Source organism: Cololabis saira, chromosome 19 (genome assembly GCF_033807715.1).
Source record: "Cololabis saira isolate AMF1-May2022 chromosome 19, fColSai1.1, whole genome shotgun sequence".
Taxonomy (NCBI): domain Eukaryota; kingdom Metazoa; phylum Chordata; class Actinopteri; order Beloniformes; family Belonidae; genus Cololabis; species Cololabis saira.
Genome location: NC_084605.1, coordinates 1392089 through 1409383, shown reverse-complemented (window position 1 = coordinate 1409383; position 17295 = coordinate 1392089). Strand labels below are relative to the sequence as shown.

The 17295-nt window shown below is 42.6% G+C and overlaps 1 protein-coding gene across 1 annotated transcript in view; it reads left to right on the top strand.

The window, feature by feature from the left end:
- The window catches only part of LOC133419720 (1-phosphatidylinositol 4,5-bisphosphate phosphodiesterase delta-3-A-like), a 46253-nt gene extending 29959 nt beyond the window's left edge, over positions 1-16294 (top strand). Inside the window, exons 8-16 of the mRNA XM_061709121.1 lie at positions 510-654; positions 1351-1503; positions 5868-5987; positions 6098-6248; positions 7454-7570; positions 7680-7858; positions 10811-10946; positions 12023-12172; positions 16035-16294. Coding sequence (XP_061565105.1) covers positions 510-654; positions 1351-1503; positions 5868-5987; positions 6098-6248; positions 7454-7570; positions 7680-7858; positions 10811-10946; positions 12023-12172; positions 16035-16294 — 1411 coding nt within the window. The remainder of the gene's footprint in view (positions 1-509; positions 655-1350; positions 1504-5867; positions 5988-6097; positions 6249-7453; positions 7571-7679; positions 7859-10810; positions 10947-12022; positions 12173-16034) is intronic.
- Positions 16295-17295: the final 1001 nt, after the last annotated feature.

Sequence of the window (17295 nt, the reverse complement as noted above, 5' to 3'; positions counted from 1 at the left end):
CTCAGTAATTTTCCGTCTGCCTTCAGTCTCTGGTTCATCAATGGAGACTCCAATCAGACAAATTTGTGAACAATTCCCGCCAAGCCGAGCTTCCAACTTCTCCAGGGTCTTCTCCATCTTACCAATGAGCTCAAAGACGCCGCCAGCCTGAGATTCTGTTCCAGAATCACATCCAGCTTACGGCTTTGCTCCCCCAGCGTTAAAGTCTGAGTGTTGATCACCTTGCTTGATCCTTCAGCCACGTCCGGCAGCTCTGAAAGAGCCAGAACAGCTGTCGACGACTTACGCGTTTGTCGGTAGACCAGGAATCCCCCTCCTCCGATCAAGAGAAATCCTGCTATCATAAATCCAATTATGAAGCATCTTCAACATCCTCGACAGACAGAATCACCAAACACAACGGTTTCCAGTATTTGTAGGAATCCATTGTGTATCCAGCAAAAAAGGGTTGTGGGGTCAGTTAGCAGGTTAGCAGGACGACCCCTGACCTCCTGACCTCTGACCCCCAGGGCTCTGAGCCGCGGCTGCCGCTGCGTGGAGCTGGACTGCTGGGACGGAGACGCAGGAGAACCGGTGATTTACCACGGACACACGCTGACGTCCAAGGTTCCCCTGAAGGACGTCCTGGAGACGATAGACACGTACGCCTTCAAGGTAACGGCTAACTGCTAACTAACCCAGTACGCCTTTAAGGTGAGCTAACCGCTAACTGCTAACTAACCCAGTATGCCTTCTCTGTGAGCTAACGGCTTACCGCTAACCAACCCTGCTAACATGATAACATCGAAATGTCCAAAAAAAGTCCAAATGTTGATATTAATAAGGAAAGGAAAAAGGAAGAAAAAACAGAGAAAAATGCACGCACGAAAAAACGCACGAACGCACGAAAGAACGCACGCACGCACAAAAAAACTCACGCACGCACAAAAAAACGCACGAACGCACGAAAGAACGCACGTACGCACGAAAAAACACGCACGGAAAAACGCAGGAAAGAACGCACGCACGCTCGCACGAAAAAACGCACGCACGCACGAAAAAACACACGAACCCACGAAAAAACGCACGCACGAAAAAATGCACGCACAAAAAAACACACGCACGCACAAAAAAACGGACGCACGCACGAAGAAATGCACGCACGAAAAAACGCACGAACGCACGAAAGAATGCACGCACAAAAAAACGCACGCACGCACGAAAAAACGTACGCACGCACAAAAAACGTTCTGGTTCTCCAGGGTTAGGGTTCTGCTGGTCTGGGTGGTCCTGGTCCTGGTCCTGGTCCTGGTCCTGACCTCTGACCCCTGACCCCTGACCTCTGACCTCTGACCCCTGACCTCTCCACAGGCCTCTCCCTACCCCCTGATCCTGTCCCTGGAGAACCACTGCTCGCTGCAGCAGCAGGAGGTTCTGGCCCGACACCTGAGGTCCGTCCTGGGGGAGAAACTGCTGCTGGAACCGCTGGAGGAGCAGGACTCTCGCTGGCTGCCCTCTCCTCAGGTAACTCACCTGGACACACCTGTACACACCTGTACGACCCAGGTAACACTCACCTGTACTCACTTGGAGGAGCAGGACTCTCGCTGGCTGCCCTCTCCTCAGGTAACTCACCTGGACACACCTGTACACACCTGTACACACCTGTACGACCCAGGTAACTCACCTGGACACACCTGTACACACCTGTACACACCTGTACGACCCAGGTAACTCACCTGGACACACCTGTACACACCTGTACACACCTGTACGACCCAGGTAACTCACCTGGACACACCTGTACACACCTGTACGACCCAGGTAACACTCACCTGTACTCACTTGGAGGAGCAGGACTCTCGCTGGCTGCCCTCTCCTCAGGTAACTCACCTGGACACACCTGTACAGGTTACACTCACCTGTACACACCTGTACACACAGGTACAGGTAACTCACCTGGACACACCTGTACAGGTAACACTCACCTGTACAGGTAACACTCACCTGTACAGGTACAGGTAACACTCACCTGTACTCACAGGTGATAACTGCAGCGTCCTCATACAGAACCCTGTGGAACTCCTTCCTCCATTATTATTATTATTGATTATTATTGGTGATTATTGATGATTATTGATTATTATTGGTGATTATTGATGATTATTGGTGATTATTGGTGATTATTGATGATTATTGATGATTATTATTGATTATTGATGATTATTGATGATTATTGATGATTATTGGTGATTATTGATGATTATTGAAGATTATTGATGATTATTGATTATTATTATTATTGATTATTATTGGTGATTATTGATGATTATTGATGATTATTGATTATTATTGATGATTATTGGTGATTATTGATGATTATTGATGATTGGTCATTATTGATGATTATTGTTGATTATTGATGATTATTGATTATTATTGATTATTGGTGATTATTGATGATTATTGATTATTATTGATGATTATTGGTGATTATTGATGATTATTGGTGATTATTGGTGATTATTGATGATTATTGATGATTGGTCATTATTGATGATTATTGTTGATTATTGATGATTATTGATTATTGGTGATTATTGATGATTATGGATTATTGGTCATTATTGATGATTATTGGTGATTATTGATGATTATTGATGATTATTGATTATTGGTCATTATTGATGATTATTGGTCATTATTGATGATTATTGGTGATTATTGATGATTATTGGTGATTATTGATGAATATTGATTATTATTGATGATTATTGAAGATTATTGATTATTATTATTATTATTATTATTATTGGTGATTATTGATTATTATTGATGATTATTGGTGATTATTGATGATTATTGATTATTGATGATTACTGATTATTATTGGTGATTATTGATTATTATTGGTGATTATTGATGATTATTGATTATTATTGATGATTGGTGATTATTGATGATTATTGATGATTATTGGTGATTATTGATGATTATTGATTATTACTGGTGGTTATTGATGATTATTGATGATTATTGATGATTATTGATTATTGATGATTATTGATTATTATTGGTGATTATTGGTGATTATTGATGATTATTGATGATTATTGATGATTACTGGTGATTATTGATGATTATTGATTATTGATGATTATTGATTTTTATTGGTGATTATTGGTGATTATTGATGATTATTGTTGATTATTGATGATTATTGGTGATTATTGATGATTATTGATGATTATTGGTGATTATCGATGATTATTGGTGATTATTGGTGATTATTGATGATTATTGGTGATTATTGATGATTATTGATTATTATTGGTGATTATTGATGATTATTGATTATTATTGGTGATTATTGATGATTATTGATGATTATTGATTATTATTGGTGATTATTGATGATTATTGGTGATTATTGATGATTATTGATGATTATTGATTATTATTGATGATTATTGATGATTATTGTTGATTATTGGTGATTATTGATGATTATCGATGATTATTGGTGATTATTGATGATTATTGATGATTATTGATTATTGGTCATTATTGATGATTATTGGTCATTATTGATGATTATTGGTGATTATTGATGATTATTGGTGATTATTGATGAATATTGATTATTATTGATGATTATTGAAGATTATTGATTATTATTATTATTATTATTATTATTGGTGATTATTGATTATTATTGATGATTATTGGTGATTATTGATGATTATTGATTATTGATGATTACTGATTATTATTGGTGATTATTGATTATTATTGGTGATTATTGATGATTATTGATTATTATTGATGATTGGTGATTATTGATGATTATTGATGATTATTGGTGATTATTGATGATTATTGATTATTACTGGTGGTTATTGATGATTATTGATGATTATTGATGATTATTGATTATTGATGATTATTGATTATTATTGGTGATTATTGGTGATTATTGATGATTATTGATGATTATTGATGATTACTGGTGATTATTGATGATTATTGATTATTGATGATTATTGATTTTTATTGGTGATTATTGGTGATTATTGATGATTATTGTTGATTATTGATGATTATTGGTGATTATTGATGATTATTGATGATTATTGGTGATTATCGATGATTATTGGTGATTATTGGTGATTATTGATGATTATTGGTGATTATTGATGATTATTGATTATTATTGGTGATTATTGATGATTATTGATTATTATTGGTGATTATTGATGATTATTGATGATTATTGATTATTATTGGTGATTATTGGTGAGTATTGATTATTATTGGTGATTATTGATGATTATTGTTGATTGTTGATTATTATTGATGATTATTGATGATTATTGTTGATTATTGGTGATTATTGATGATTATCGATGATTATTGGTGATTATTGGTGATTATTGATGATTATTGGTGATTATTGATTATTATTGATTATTATTAGTAATTATTGATGATTATTGATGATTATTGATTATTATTGGTGATTATTGATGATTATTGATTATTATTGGTGATTATTGGTGATTATTGATTATTATTGGTGATTATTGGTGATTATTGGTGATTGTTGATGATTATTGATGATTATTGGTGATTATTGATGATTATTGGTGATTATTGATTATTATTGATTATTATTGATTATTATTGGTGATTATTGATTATTATTGATTATTATTGATTATTATTGGTGATTATTGATTATTATTGATTATTATTGATGATTATTGATTATTATTGATGATTATTGGTGATTATTGATTATTATTGATGATTATTGATGATTATTGGTGATTATTGATTAATATTATTGATTATTTTTGATTATTATTGATGATTATTGATTATTATTGATGGTTATTGGTGATTATTGATTATTATTGATTATTATTGATGATTATTGGTGATTATTGATTATTGTTGATGATTATTGATGATTATTGGTGATTATTGATTATTATTGATGGTTATTGGTGATTATTGATTATTATTGATTATTATTGATGATTATTGGTGATTATTGATTATTATTGATGATTATTGATGATTATTGGTGATTATTGATTATTATTGATGGTTATTGGTGATTATTGATTATTATTGATGATTATTGGTGATTATTGATTATTATTGATTATTATTGATTATTATTGGTGATTAATGATGATTATTGATGATTATTGATGATTATTGATTATTATTGATTATTATTGATTATTATTGATGATTATTGGTGATTATTGATTATTATTGGTGAGTATTGATGATTATTGGCTCCTGACTTGCTGTTAGACTCGGTTTCTTGAGCTTTAGGCCCTGACGTTTCGTGAGGAGACTTATATTCTTATCCCTCCTCCTTTTAACAGCAGTGTTTCAAATATTTTAAATAGTTTAACACGTTTATGGAGGAAGTTCAGATGATCTAGTTCTCCTGTGAAGCTGCTGAGACGAACATGAGGAATGTCGGGTTGATTTCAGTCAGTGACTCATCTCTCTCTCATTTATAACAGAACAAGAGCTTTATATATAAGTCTTTATATCTTTATATGTCTGTTTCTGGGGGTGTCAGGACCTGACACAGATTTATCTTGTGTATATTTAGTTTATTTATGTATTATATTTATTGTCTCTCCAGGACCTGATAGAGATTAATCTTGTGTATATTTAGTTAGTTAGTTTATTTATGTATTATATTTCTTTGTCTCTCCAGGACCTGATGGAGGTTTATCTTGTGTATATTTAGTTAATTTATTTATGTATTATATTTATTTGTCTCTCCAGGACCTGAAGGAGGTTAATCTTGTGTATATTTAGTTAGTTTATTGATGTATTTATTACATTTGTCTCTCCAGGACCTGAAGGGGAAGATCCTGATCAAGGGGAAGAAGAAGACGGAGGAGTTTCATCCGTCCAGCTCTGAGGACCTGAGTTCTGATGATGAGGAGGGACGGGAGAGGAGACCCCCCAAGGAGGTAGGTGGGGGGGGGGCTGGTCCTGGTCCTGGTCCAGGTCCTGGTCCAGGTCCTGGTCCTGGTTCTGGATCTGGTTCTGGTTCTAACCCTGGTTCTGCCCCCCCCCCCAGGGCCCCCCCGGTCTGAGTCCGGCCCTGTCAGACCTGGTCTTCTACACCCGCTCCGTCGCCTTCAAGAGTTTCCAGGAAGCAGCTCGGAGACCGGCGGCCGACATGTGCTCCTTTTCTGAGAGCCGAGCTCTACGATTGGTCCGGGACCAAGGTAGGAGGGGGGGCTATGGGGAGGGGCTGGGCCTTAGGGAGGACCATGTTGTTGTGCGTTTGTGCGTTTTTTCGTGCGTTTTCCCTGCGTTCGAGCGTTTTTTCGTGCATTTTTTCGTGCGTTTTTTCGTGCGTTTTTGCCTGCGTCCGTGCGTTTTTTCATGCGTTTTTGCGTGCGTTTTTTCGTGCGTTCGAGCGTTTTTTCGTGCGTTTTCTCGTGCGTTCGGGCATTTCTTTGTGCGTTTTTCCGTGCGTGCATGCGTTTTGCGTGCGTTTTTTCGTGTGTTTTTGCCTGCGTTCGTGCGTTTTTTAGTGCGTTTTTTAGTGCGTTTTTTCGTGCGTTTTTGCCTGCGTTTTTGCCTGCGTTTGAGCGTTTTTTTATGCGTTTTTCCTGCGTTCGTGCGTTTTTTCGTGCGTTCGTGCGTTTTTTCGTGCGTTTGTGAGTTTTTTTGTGCGTTTGTGCGTCTTTTCTTGCATTTCTTCGTGCGTTTTTCCGTGCGTGCATGCGTTTTGCGTGCGCTTTTTCGTGCGTTTTTTCGTGCGTTTTCCCTGCGTTCGAGCGTTTTTTCGTGCATTTTTTCGTGCGTTTTTTCGTGCGTTTTTGCCTGCGTTCGTGCGTTTTTTCGTGCGTCCGTGCGTTTTTTCGTGCATTTTTGCGTGCATTTTTGCGTGCGTTTTTTCGTGCGTTCGAGCGTTTTTTCGTGCGTTTTCTCGTGCGTTCGTGCATTTCTTTGTGCGTTTTTTCGTGCGTGCATGCGTTTTGCGTGCGTTTTTGCCTGCGTTCGTGCGTTTTTTCGTGCGTTTTTTCGTGCGTTTTTGCCTGCGTTTTTGCCTGCGTTTTTGCCTGCGTTCGAGCGTTTTTTTATGCGTTTTTCCTGCGTTCGTGCGTTTTTTCGTGCGTTTGTGAGTTTTTTTGTGCGTTTGTGCGTCTTTTTCTTGCATTTCTTCGTGCGTATTTTCGTGCGTGCATGCGTTTTGCGTGCGCTTTTTCGTGCGTTTTTGCCTGCGTTTTTGCCTGCGTTCGTGCGTTTTTTAGTGCGTTTTTTCGTGCGTTCGTGCGCTTTTTCCTCAAAATTTCGACTTTTTCCTCAAAATTTCTACTTTTTTCTCGACTTTTTCCTCTACTTTTTTCTTCACCTCTTCCTCACCTCTTCTTCACCTCTTCTTCACCTCCTCCCATCTCACCGTTCTCTTCTCCGTTTTCAGGGCTGAACTTTGTTCGCCACAACAGCAGCCACCTGAGCCGGATCTACCCGTCGGGCCAGCGGCTGCAGTCGTCCAACTACAACCCTGTGGACATGTGGAACGCCGGCTGCCAGATCGGTGAGTGTCCTGGTCCTGGTCCAGTCCTGGACCAGGACCAGGGTCCGGGACCCAGACCTGGACCCTAACCCTGGTCCCAGACTCTAACCCTAAACCTCCTCCCCCTCAGTGGCCCTGAACTTCCAGACCCCCGGGGAGCAGATGGACCTGAACCAGGGCCGGTTCCTGCAGAACGGCGGGTGCGGCTACGTGCTAAAGCCCCCCTTCATGCGGGGGCCCGAGACCCGCTTCAACCCCGAGAACGTGGGGGGGGGGCCGGGCCACGCCCCGGTGCTGCTCACAGTCCGAGTAAGTGAGAGGGGGGACCGGTACACTACCGCTAACAGAACTAGCAGGGATCCGGTACACTACTGCTAACAAAACTAGCAGGGATCCGGTACACTACTGCTAACAAAACTAGCAGGGGGCCGGTACACTACCACTAACAAAACTAGCAGGGATCCGGTACACTACCACTAACAGAACTAGCAGGGATCCGGTACACTATCACTAACAGAACTAGCAGGGATCCGGTACACTACCACTAACAAAACTAGCAGGGGGCCGGTACACTACCACTAACAGAACTAGCAGGGATCCGGTACACTACCACTAACAAAACTAGCAGGGATCCGGTACACTACCACTAACAGAACTAGCAGGGATCCGGTACACTACCGCTAACAGAACTAGCAGGGATCCGGTACACAACCGCTAACAAAACTAGCAGGGGGCCGGTACACTACCACTAACAAAACTAGCAGGGATCCGGTACACTACCTCTAACAAAACTAGCAGGGGGCCGGTACACTACCGCTAACAAAACTAGCAGGGGGGCGGTACACTACCACTAACAGAACTAGCAGGGATCCGGTACACTACCGCTAACAAAACTAGCAGGGATTCAGTACACTACCACTAACAGAACTAGCAGGGATCCGGTACACTACCACTAACAAAACTAGCAGGGATCCGGTACACTACCACTAACAAAACTAGCAGGGATCCGGTACATTACCACTAACAAAACTAGCAGGGATCCGGTACACTACCACTAACAAAACTAGCAGGGATCCAGTACACTACCACTAACAGAACTAGCAGGGATCCGGTACACTACCACTAACAGAACTAGCAGGGATCCGGTACACTAGCGCTAACATAACTAGCAGGGATCCGGTACACTACCACTAACAGAACTAGCAGGGATCCGGTACACTACCACTAACAGAACTAGCAGGGATCCGGTACACTACCACTAACAGAACTAGCAGGGATCCGGTACACTAGCGCTAACATAACTAGCAGGGATCCGGTACACTACCACTAACAGAACTAGCAGGGATCCGGTACACTACCACTAACAGAACTAGCAGGGATCCGGTACACTACCACTAACAAAACTAGCAGGGATCCGGTACACTACCACTAACAAAACTAGCAGGGGGCCGGTACACTACCACTAACAAAACTAGCAGGGATCCGGTACACTACCGCTAACAAAACTAGCAGGGGGCCGGTACACTACCACTAACAAAACTAGCAGGGATCCGGTACACTACCACTAACAGAACTAGCAGGGATCCGGTACACTACCACTAACAGAACTAGCAGGGATCCGGTACACTACCACTAACAAAACTAGCAGGGGGCCGGTACACTACCACTAACAGAACTAGCAGGGATCCGGTACACTACCGCTAACAGAACTAGCAGGGATCCGGTACACAACCGCTAACAAAACTAGCAGGGGGCCGGTACACTACCACTAACAAAACTAGCAGGGATCCGGTACACTACCTCTAACAAAACTAGCAGGGGGCCGGTACACTACCGCTAACAAAACTAGCAGGGGGGCGGTACACTACCACTAACAGAACTAGCAGGGATCCGGTACACTACCGCTAACAAAACTAGCAGGGATTCAGTACACTACCACTAACAGAACTAGCAGGGATCCGGTACACTACCACTAACAAAACTAGCAGGGATCCGGTACACTACCACTAACAAAACTAGCAGGGATCCGGTACACTACCACTAACAGAACTAGCAGGGATCCGGTACACTACCGCTAACAGAACTAGCAGGGATCCGGTACACAACCGCTAACAAAACTAGCAGGGGGCCGGTACACTACCACTAACAAAACTAGCAGGGATCCGGTACACTACCTCTAACAAAACTAGCAGGGGGCCGGTACACTACCGCTAACAAAACTAGCAGGGGGGCGGTACACTACCACTAACAGAACTAGCAGGGATCCGGTACACTACCGCTAACAAAACTAGCAGGGATTCAGTACACTACCACTAACAGAACTAGCAGGGATCCGGTACACTACCACTAACAAAACTAGCAGGGATCCGGTACACTACCACTAACAAAACTAGCAGGGATCCGGTACATTACCACTAACAAAACTAGCAGGGATCCGGTACACTACCACTAACAAAACTAGCAGGGATCCAGTACACTACCACTAACAGAACTAGCAGGGATCCGGTACACTACCACTAACAGAACTAGCAGGGATCCGGTACACTAGCGCTAACATAACTAGCAGGGATCCGGTACACTACCACTAACAGAACTAGCAGGGATCCGGTACACTACCACTAACAGAACTAGCAGGGATCCGGTACACTACCACTAACAGAACTAGCAGGGATCCGGTACACTAGCGCTAACATAACTAGCAGGGATCCGGTACACTACCACTAACAGAACTAGCAGGGATCCGGTACACTACCACTAACAGAACTAGCAGGGATCCGGTACACTACCACTAACAAAACTAGCAGGGATCCGGTACACTACCACTAACAAAACTAGCAGGGGGCCGGTACACTACCACTAACAAAACTAGCAGGGATCCGGTACACTACCGCTAACAAAACTAGCAGGGGGCCGGTACACTACCACTAACAAAACTAGCAGGGATCCGGTACACTACCACTAACAGAACTAGCAGGGATCCGGTACACTACCACTAACAGAACTAGCAGGGATCCGGTACACTACCACTAACAAAACTAGCAGGGGGCCGGTACACTACCACTAACAAAACTAGCAGGGATCTGGTACACTACCACTAACATACCTGCCCCCCCAGGTGATCTCGGCCCAGCAGCTAACAGCTAACAGCTAACAGCTAACATTCCCCCCCAGGTGATCTCGGCCCAGCAGCTAACAGCTAACTCCCCCCCCCCTCTCCAGGTGATCTCAGCCCAGCAGCTAACAGCTAACATTCCCCCCCAGGTGATCTCGGCCCAGCAGCTGCCCCGCCCCCCCTGGGACAAGCCCAGCTCCATCGTGGATCCCCAGGTCTGGGTGGAGATTCACGGCGTTGCCATGGACAACGCTAGGAAGAAGACGCCCTACGTGGACAACAACGGTACGTACTTCCTGCTTCCTGGTTCCCGCCCCCCTGCTCTGTGGGCGGGGCGTCGCCATGACGACGTGTCTCTGGTTCAGGGGCGTCAGTTGGGTATAAGATACGGCAGCCGCCACACTTTGGCTTCAGGGGAAAATGTAAATGTTTGTTTTTTAAATAAATTGATGGATTTACTCTGTGTCTATTTGTATTGATTATTCTATTATTTAATACATATAAAATAACTACAAATGCAAGTCAAAACAACTTAATGGATTTCACTAGGTATTATCTAGGTATTGTACCCCCCTCATATCTTGAAATGTGATGTCCCAGCGTCCCTGAAGACAGTGGTCGCTATCAATCTGGTTTTTAGCGCTCTGGAGTTACTAACTTACAAAAATGAAAAGGAAGCAGACAACCACGCAATTTTTTTTTCCGTCAAAAAAAGACAGCAAGTGGTGGTCCAATGTTGCCCCGGTAGTGGAGGGAGTCGGGCTATTAACGAGGCTGTTAGCCTGTTAGCCGCTCCATGTCCACGTGATATTGTTGCTATGACATAATGAATGTAGTGAACAGAATTAGTTAAATTGCGTTTATCAGCTATTTCCTCTCTCTAACTGCCGCTTGCTGTCCGTGGTGCAGAAAACAGATGCGTTTTATTGCGTAAAGGTGCATTGGCTGAATTGATCAACCCGTTGTTAAAGTGTAGTGTTCATAGTTAGCAGGATGTGAGTGAGACTGCATTTGAAAAAGTTAAAATTTTCTTGACCACACAGATCAGCTACATAGACTTCTGTGATGAGTTTACTGGGCATGTTGGTATGATGATATGATGGTTGATACTGTAGTTCAGTTCTGAGACTCGTAACCTTGTAGTACCTTAGCTTTGACTGAATTGACGCCACTGCTCTGGTTGGTTGAGGCGTCGCCGTGACGACGTGTCTCTGGTTGTTCCAGGTTTCAACCCCCGCTGGGACTGCAGCTTCACCTTCACCGTGTCTGGTTCCTGGGTTAGGGTTAGACTGGTTAGGGTTAGGCGTGTCTCTGGTTGGTTGTGGGGCGTCGTCATGACGACAGTTCTCTGGTTGTTCCAGGTTTCAACCCCCGCTGGGACTGCAGCTTCACCTTCACCGTCCAGTCCCCGGCGCTGGCGCTGGTCCGGTTCGTGGTGGAGGATCACGACTTCACCTCCAGAGACGACTTCCTGGGACAGTTCACGCTGCCGCTGGGCTGCCTGCGCTCAGGTAACCGTGGAAACCAACCCCCCCGCCCCCCCACACACACACACACACACACACACACACACACACACACACACACACACACACACACACACACACACACACACACACACCAACACACCTGCTCAGGTAACCATGGAAACCATGGAAACACCAAACACCCCTGTCATTACCCGATTTGAGTCACGCATGCGCAGTCACGTCCAACATCGTCGGCCATCTTGGAAAGCAACATACGGCAACACCACTTGGACAAACTACAGTTACGTCACCAGACTTGATAGTCAAGATCTAAACACACACTTGTTTTGATACACACTACTCACAATAAGTTAGGGATATTAATATTTACATGATTGCCTTTCCTAATTACTCATAGAACGAGTAATCTTCCATTTGTCAGCTTTTCCCAAACTGGGATGAAACTTTCTGGATTCCATGTAGGCATGGAGCTGATGGAAAAAATGAAAGTCGCTCATTTTAATCAATAATCGGGTAATGACAACACTCTCTACTTCTCCACTGACTGACTGATTTCCTGCTGAAATGCACAGCGAAAAGTGGCGCATGCGCGGTAGCGACTCACGTCGTGTAATGACAGTTTGTCCAAGTGGTGTTGCCGTATGTTGCTTTCCAAGATGGCCGACGATGTTGACTTTTTGAACAGCAAATTCAACTTTTACACAGAAAAACTAAATCAACAAAAGCTAAACCAGCGGATCCCCCGACTCTAACCTTCAAACTCTAAACTGCCACTTTAATAAGTCTCTATATTTAATTGATTTACCAGGAAACGGCATCAATACCTGAATTTTAGAGATGAACCAAGTGTTGCCAACTAGTGGCTGTTGGAGGAACTGCAGCTCAAAAATGATGAAAACCGAGTTAAAACGCCGAGACGCTGTTTTTCCTGACTGTCAAAGGTTATAAACGACTAAAACCACCAAAGATCCAGTTTTCAGGCCGACTAGTCGTCATTTCAGGAGTTACGTCGTTGATTAACGAGTAATTAACGAGTAAATGCAGGTTCTGGAGGAGCAGTCCAACCCGGAGCTCCAGATACCGCTCGTAAAGTTTGAAGAAAGACTTTTTCAACACCAAATTAAATTTTTATACAGAAAATAATGACAGTACGTCTGAAACAAATGATTATAACAATCTATTGGAGAGAAAAGGCCTGTTATTTAGCCTCATTAAACCATCATGTTGAAGTTTCATCCTAACTTTAACCTGCCGATCTTCACACACTTTTATACTCATTGGAGAAACTACGTTTCTACATTTTCTCTTATTTTCTTCCCTTTTCTTTCTCACCGGTATTTTTATGGGCATGCCAAGTAGTGGCATGACCATATTGCAATCGCCCAGAATGGCCCAAAGGGCAATGTTGCTAGCATTTTGCTAACAAGCTAAAGTCGCAAAAGTCCCACTGCGCACCAGCGGGTGTACAGCATGACCCTGCTCTGATGTGGAAAAAAAAAATCCCCAAAAACTAAAACACGGCCGGAAAAACGAGGAAAAACATGAAAATGAAGGCGATATATTAGTATACAGAAAAGGTTTCCCTTTTCTTATTCTTATTCCGCACTTTTTTTTGTCCGTTAATGCGGCCCGAACCGCAATGTGCACCCATGCATGGCATACATCGTTGGATGCGTCTCCATCGTGAATCGATGGGCATTACTTTTCTCCGTAATAGGGGTTACCGTGGCAACGCTAGTTGCCAAAAAGCAAAAAAAAAGGCGAAAATTCAGACGCTTATTGCTCGGCCAAACTTTATCGTAGAGACATCGCTCAAACTTTCAAACACTCAGCCCGATTGTCCCTAACCGACCGTACAACCTTATTATGCCAAGTATTACAGTTTTTGTGATATTGAACTTTCTTTTTTTTTTTTTTTTTCCGTTTGACTTTGGACGCTTGTTGCTAGGCAACAGGTTATCGTAGAGACATCGTACAAATGTTTCCCGACTCGGCACGCTGTGGACTTCAACATACTCAAATTTCATGAAGCTGCAATTTAAGGAAATTTTGTGTCAAAATCCAGGCCAAATGGCCCCATTCATTCGGATGGAGTTTTTTACCATGGTGAAAAAAAAACCTATCCGTTAACGTAGCCTGAACTGGAACGTGCACCCATACATGGCATACATCGTTGGATGCGTCTCCATCATGCCTCGATGGGCATTACTTTTCTCCGTAATAGGGGTTACCGTGGCAACGCTAGTTGCCAAAAAGCAAAAAAAAAGGCGAAAATTCAGACGCTTATTGCTCGGCCGAACTTTATCGTAGAGACATCATTCAAACTTTCAAACACTCGGCCCGATTGTCCCTAACCGACCGTACAACCTTATTATGCCAATTATTACAGTTTTTGTGATATTGACCTTTCATTTATTTTTTTTTTCCGTTTGACTTTGGACGCTTGTTGCTAGGCAACAGATTATCGTAGAAACATCGTACAAATGTTCCCTAACTCGGCACGCTGTGGACTTCAACATATTCAAATTTCATGAAGCTGGGATTTAAGGAAATTTTATGTCAAAATCCAGGCCAAATGGCCCCATTCATTCGGATGGAGTTTTTTACCATGGTGAAAAAAAAACCTATCCGTTAACGTAGCCTGAACCGGAACATGCACCCATACATGGCATACATCGTTGGATGCGTCTCCATCGTTCCTCGATGGGCATTACTTTTCTCAGTAAAAAGTGTTACCGTGGCAACGCTAGACGCCGAAAAGCAAAAAAAAAGGCGAAAATTCGAATGCTTATTGCTCGGCCGAACTTTATCGTAGAGACATTGTTGAAACTTTCAAACACTCGGCCCGATTGGCAGTAACGGCCCCTACAACCTCATTATGCTAATTACTACAGTTTTCGCGATATTGACCTTTCATTTTTTTTTTTTTTCTGTTTGAATTTGGACGCTTGTTGCTAGGCAACAGGTTCTCGTAGAGACATCGTACAAATGTCCCCTGACTCGGCACGCTGTGGACTTCAACATACTCAAATTTCATGAAGCTGGGATTTAAGGAAATTTTATGTCAAAATCCATGCCAAATGACCCCATTCATTCGGATGGGGTTTTTTACCATGGTGAAAAAAAACCTATCCGTTAACGTAGCCTGAACCGGAACATGCACCCATGCACGGCATACATCGTTAGATGCGTCTCCATCGTTCCTCGATGGGCATTACTATTCTCAGTCAAAAGCGTTACCGTGGCAACGCTAGATGCCAAAAAGCGCGTCCCATTAATAACTATTGGGAGCACAGGAATGAATGAAATACAACCGTAAACACCTCAAACTGACATAGAACCACCCTAAACAACCACTACAGCCCCAAACCAAAGCAGCGAGAGGGGACGAATGGGCGGTAGGGCATGCCCATATCAAAATTTCCAGAAATTTTCTAGTTACTTTTATTCTTAACTTTGTCCTGGGGAGTTAAGTTCAGCATTTAAAGATCTCTGTCTCCCTCTAGTGGTGAGATGGTGTAACGTCTAGACCTGGATGGAAGACCAACACTTTTTCACTTATTTCAATGATCTCTGACCTGCAGGTTGATGTTGAGGATGATTGACAGGTGTAACTGTGACCTCTAGGTTATTTAGGATGATTGACAGCTGTGATTGACAGGTGTATCTCTGACCTCTGACCTCCAGGTTATGATAATGAATGACAGGTCTATATTTAACCTTTAACCTCCAGGTTGATTGACAGCTGTGACCTCTGACCTCCAGGTTAATGTTGAGGATGATTGACAGGTGTATCTCTGACCTCAGGGTTATGATAATGATTGACAGGTCTATATTTAACCTCCAGGATGATTGACAGGTGTGTTTAACCTCTGACCTCCAGGTTACCGTCACGTGCGTCTCCTGAACCAGGACGGGTCCAGTTTGTCTCCGTCCTCCCTGTTCGTCCACCTGAAGGTGACGCCGGCCCAGACCGGCCCGTCCAGGTCCCCGGGTCCAGGACCAGCTCGGTCCCCCGGTCCAGGACCAGCCAGAACCACAGAGACCCGGTCCCCCGGTCCGGGTCCAGCTCGGTCCCCCGGTCCGGGTCCAGCCAAGTCCCCAGTCAAGTTTCCAGCCAAGTCCCTCAACAAGAAACCCTGATCCAGGTCCGGCCTCAGCTGCCTGGCGGGTCCCCCGTCTCCATCCGGACCCCGGGTCCAGGTCCAGGTCCCATAACTTTCACAATAAGAGTCCCAGGAACCGTGCATATACCTGTAAACATCTGTAAACATCTGTAAACCCGCCGGGTCACCGGACCGGCTCCGTCCAGAGAATCAGGACAAATACAGGAATTATCTAGAGTGTTCAACATATTAAACCTCAGAATCCAGTAATTATATTTTCATCAGTTTTGTTGCATGAGAGGAAGATTTAGTTCCTTCTAAAAGGTTCTGCCTCTTTACAAACGTCTCTGAAGTTTTATTTAAGTATTATTTAAGTATTTAAACCAGAACTGGACCAGGACAGAAACCATCCCAGAGGATTCTGGGAATCTTTAATAACCAGTATTTTACAATATCGACCACATGTGGAGTTTTTATTATTATTATTATTATTATTATTATTATTTGTATTTTTTAAAGCAGTTTTACTACAGAATAATGTTTTCTTCTTAAACCTGCAGGTTTAACGCTGAATCAGGTCCAGTTAACGGACCGAGCTGTAACTTTAACTTTAACTAAAACCAGCTCATGTTTCTGATCCGTCCTGCTGGATTATCTTTATTAATATAAATCGTCCTGCTGGATTATCTTTATTAATATAAATTATATATATTTATTCTTTCTTTTAATCAGGAAACTGAGACCAAAACTCGTGAAGAAGAACCAGAGTTTTTATCATCAAATCTGCTGCCTTTTATTAATAATAGTATTATTTTTGTTATTATTATTATTATCATTTTTATTTTTATGGTGGTTTAGTTTACCGAGCTGTACGTGTTTGTTGTGGTTGTTGTTGTAGAACCTGATCCTCCCTGGTTACCACGGTTACCATGGTAACCGTGGTTACTGTGGTAACCGTGGTTACTGAGTTTCCAAAGCTGCTGTTCTTCATATTGAGGTTTCTGATGAAAAAGGTGAAGGTTTTCCTGAAACTTTCCT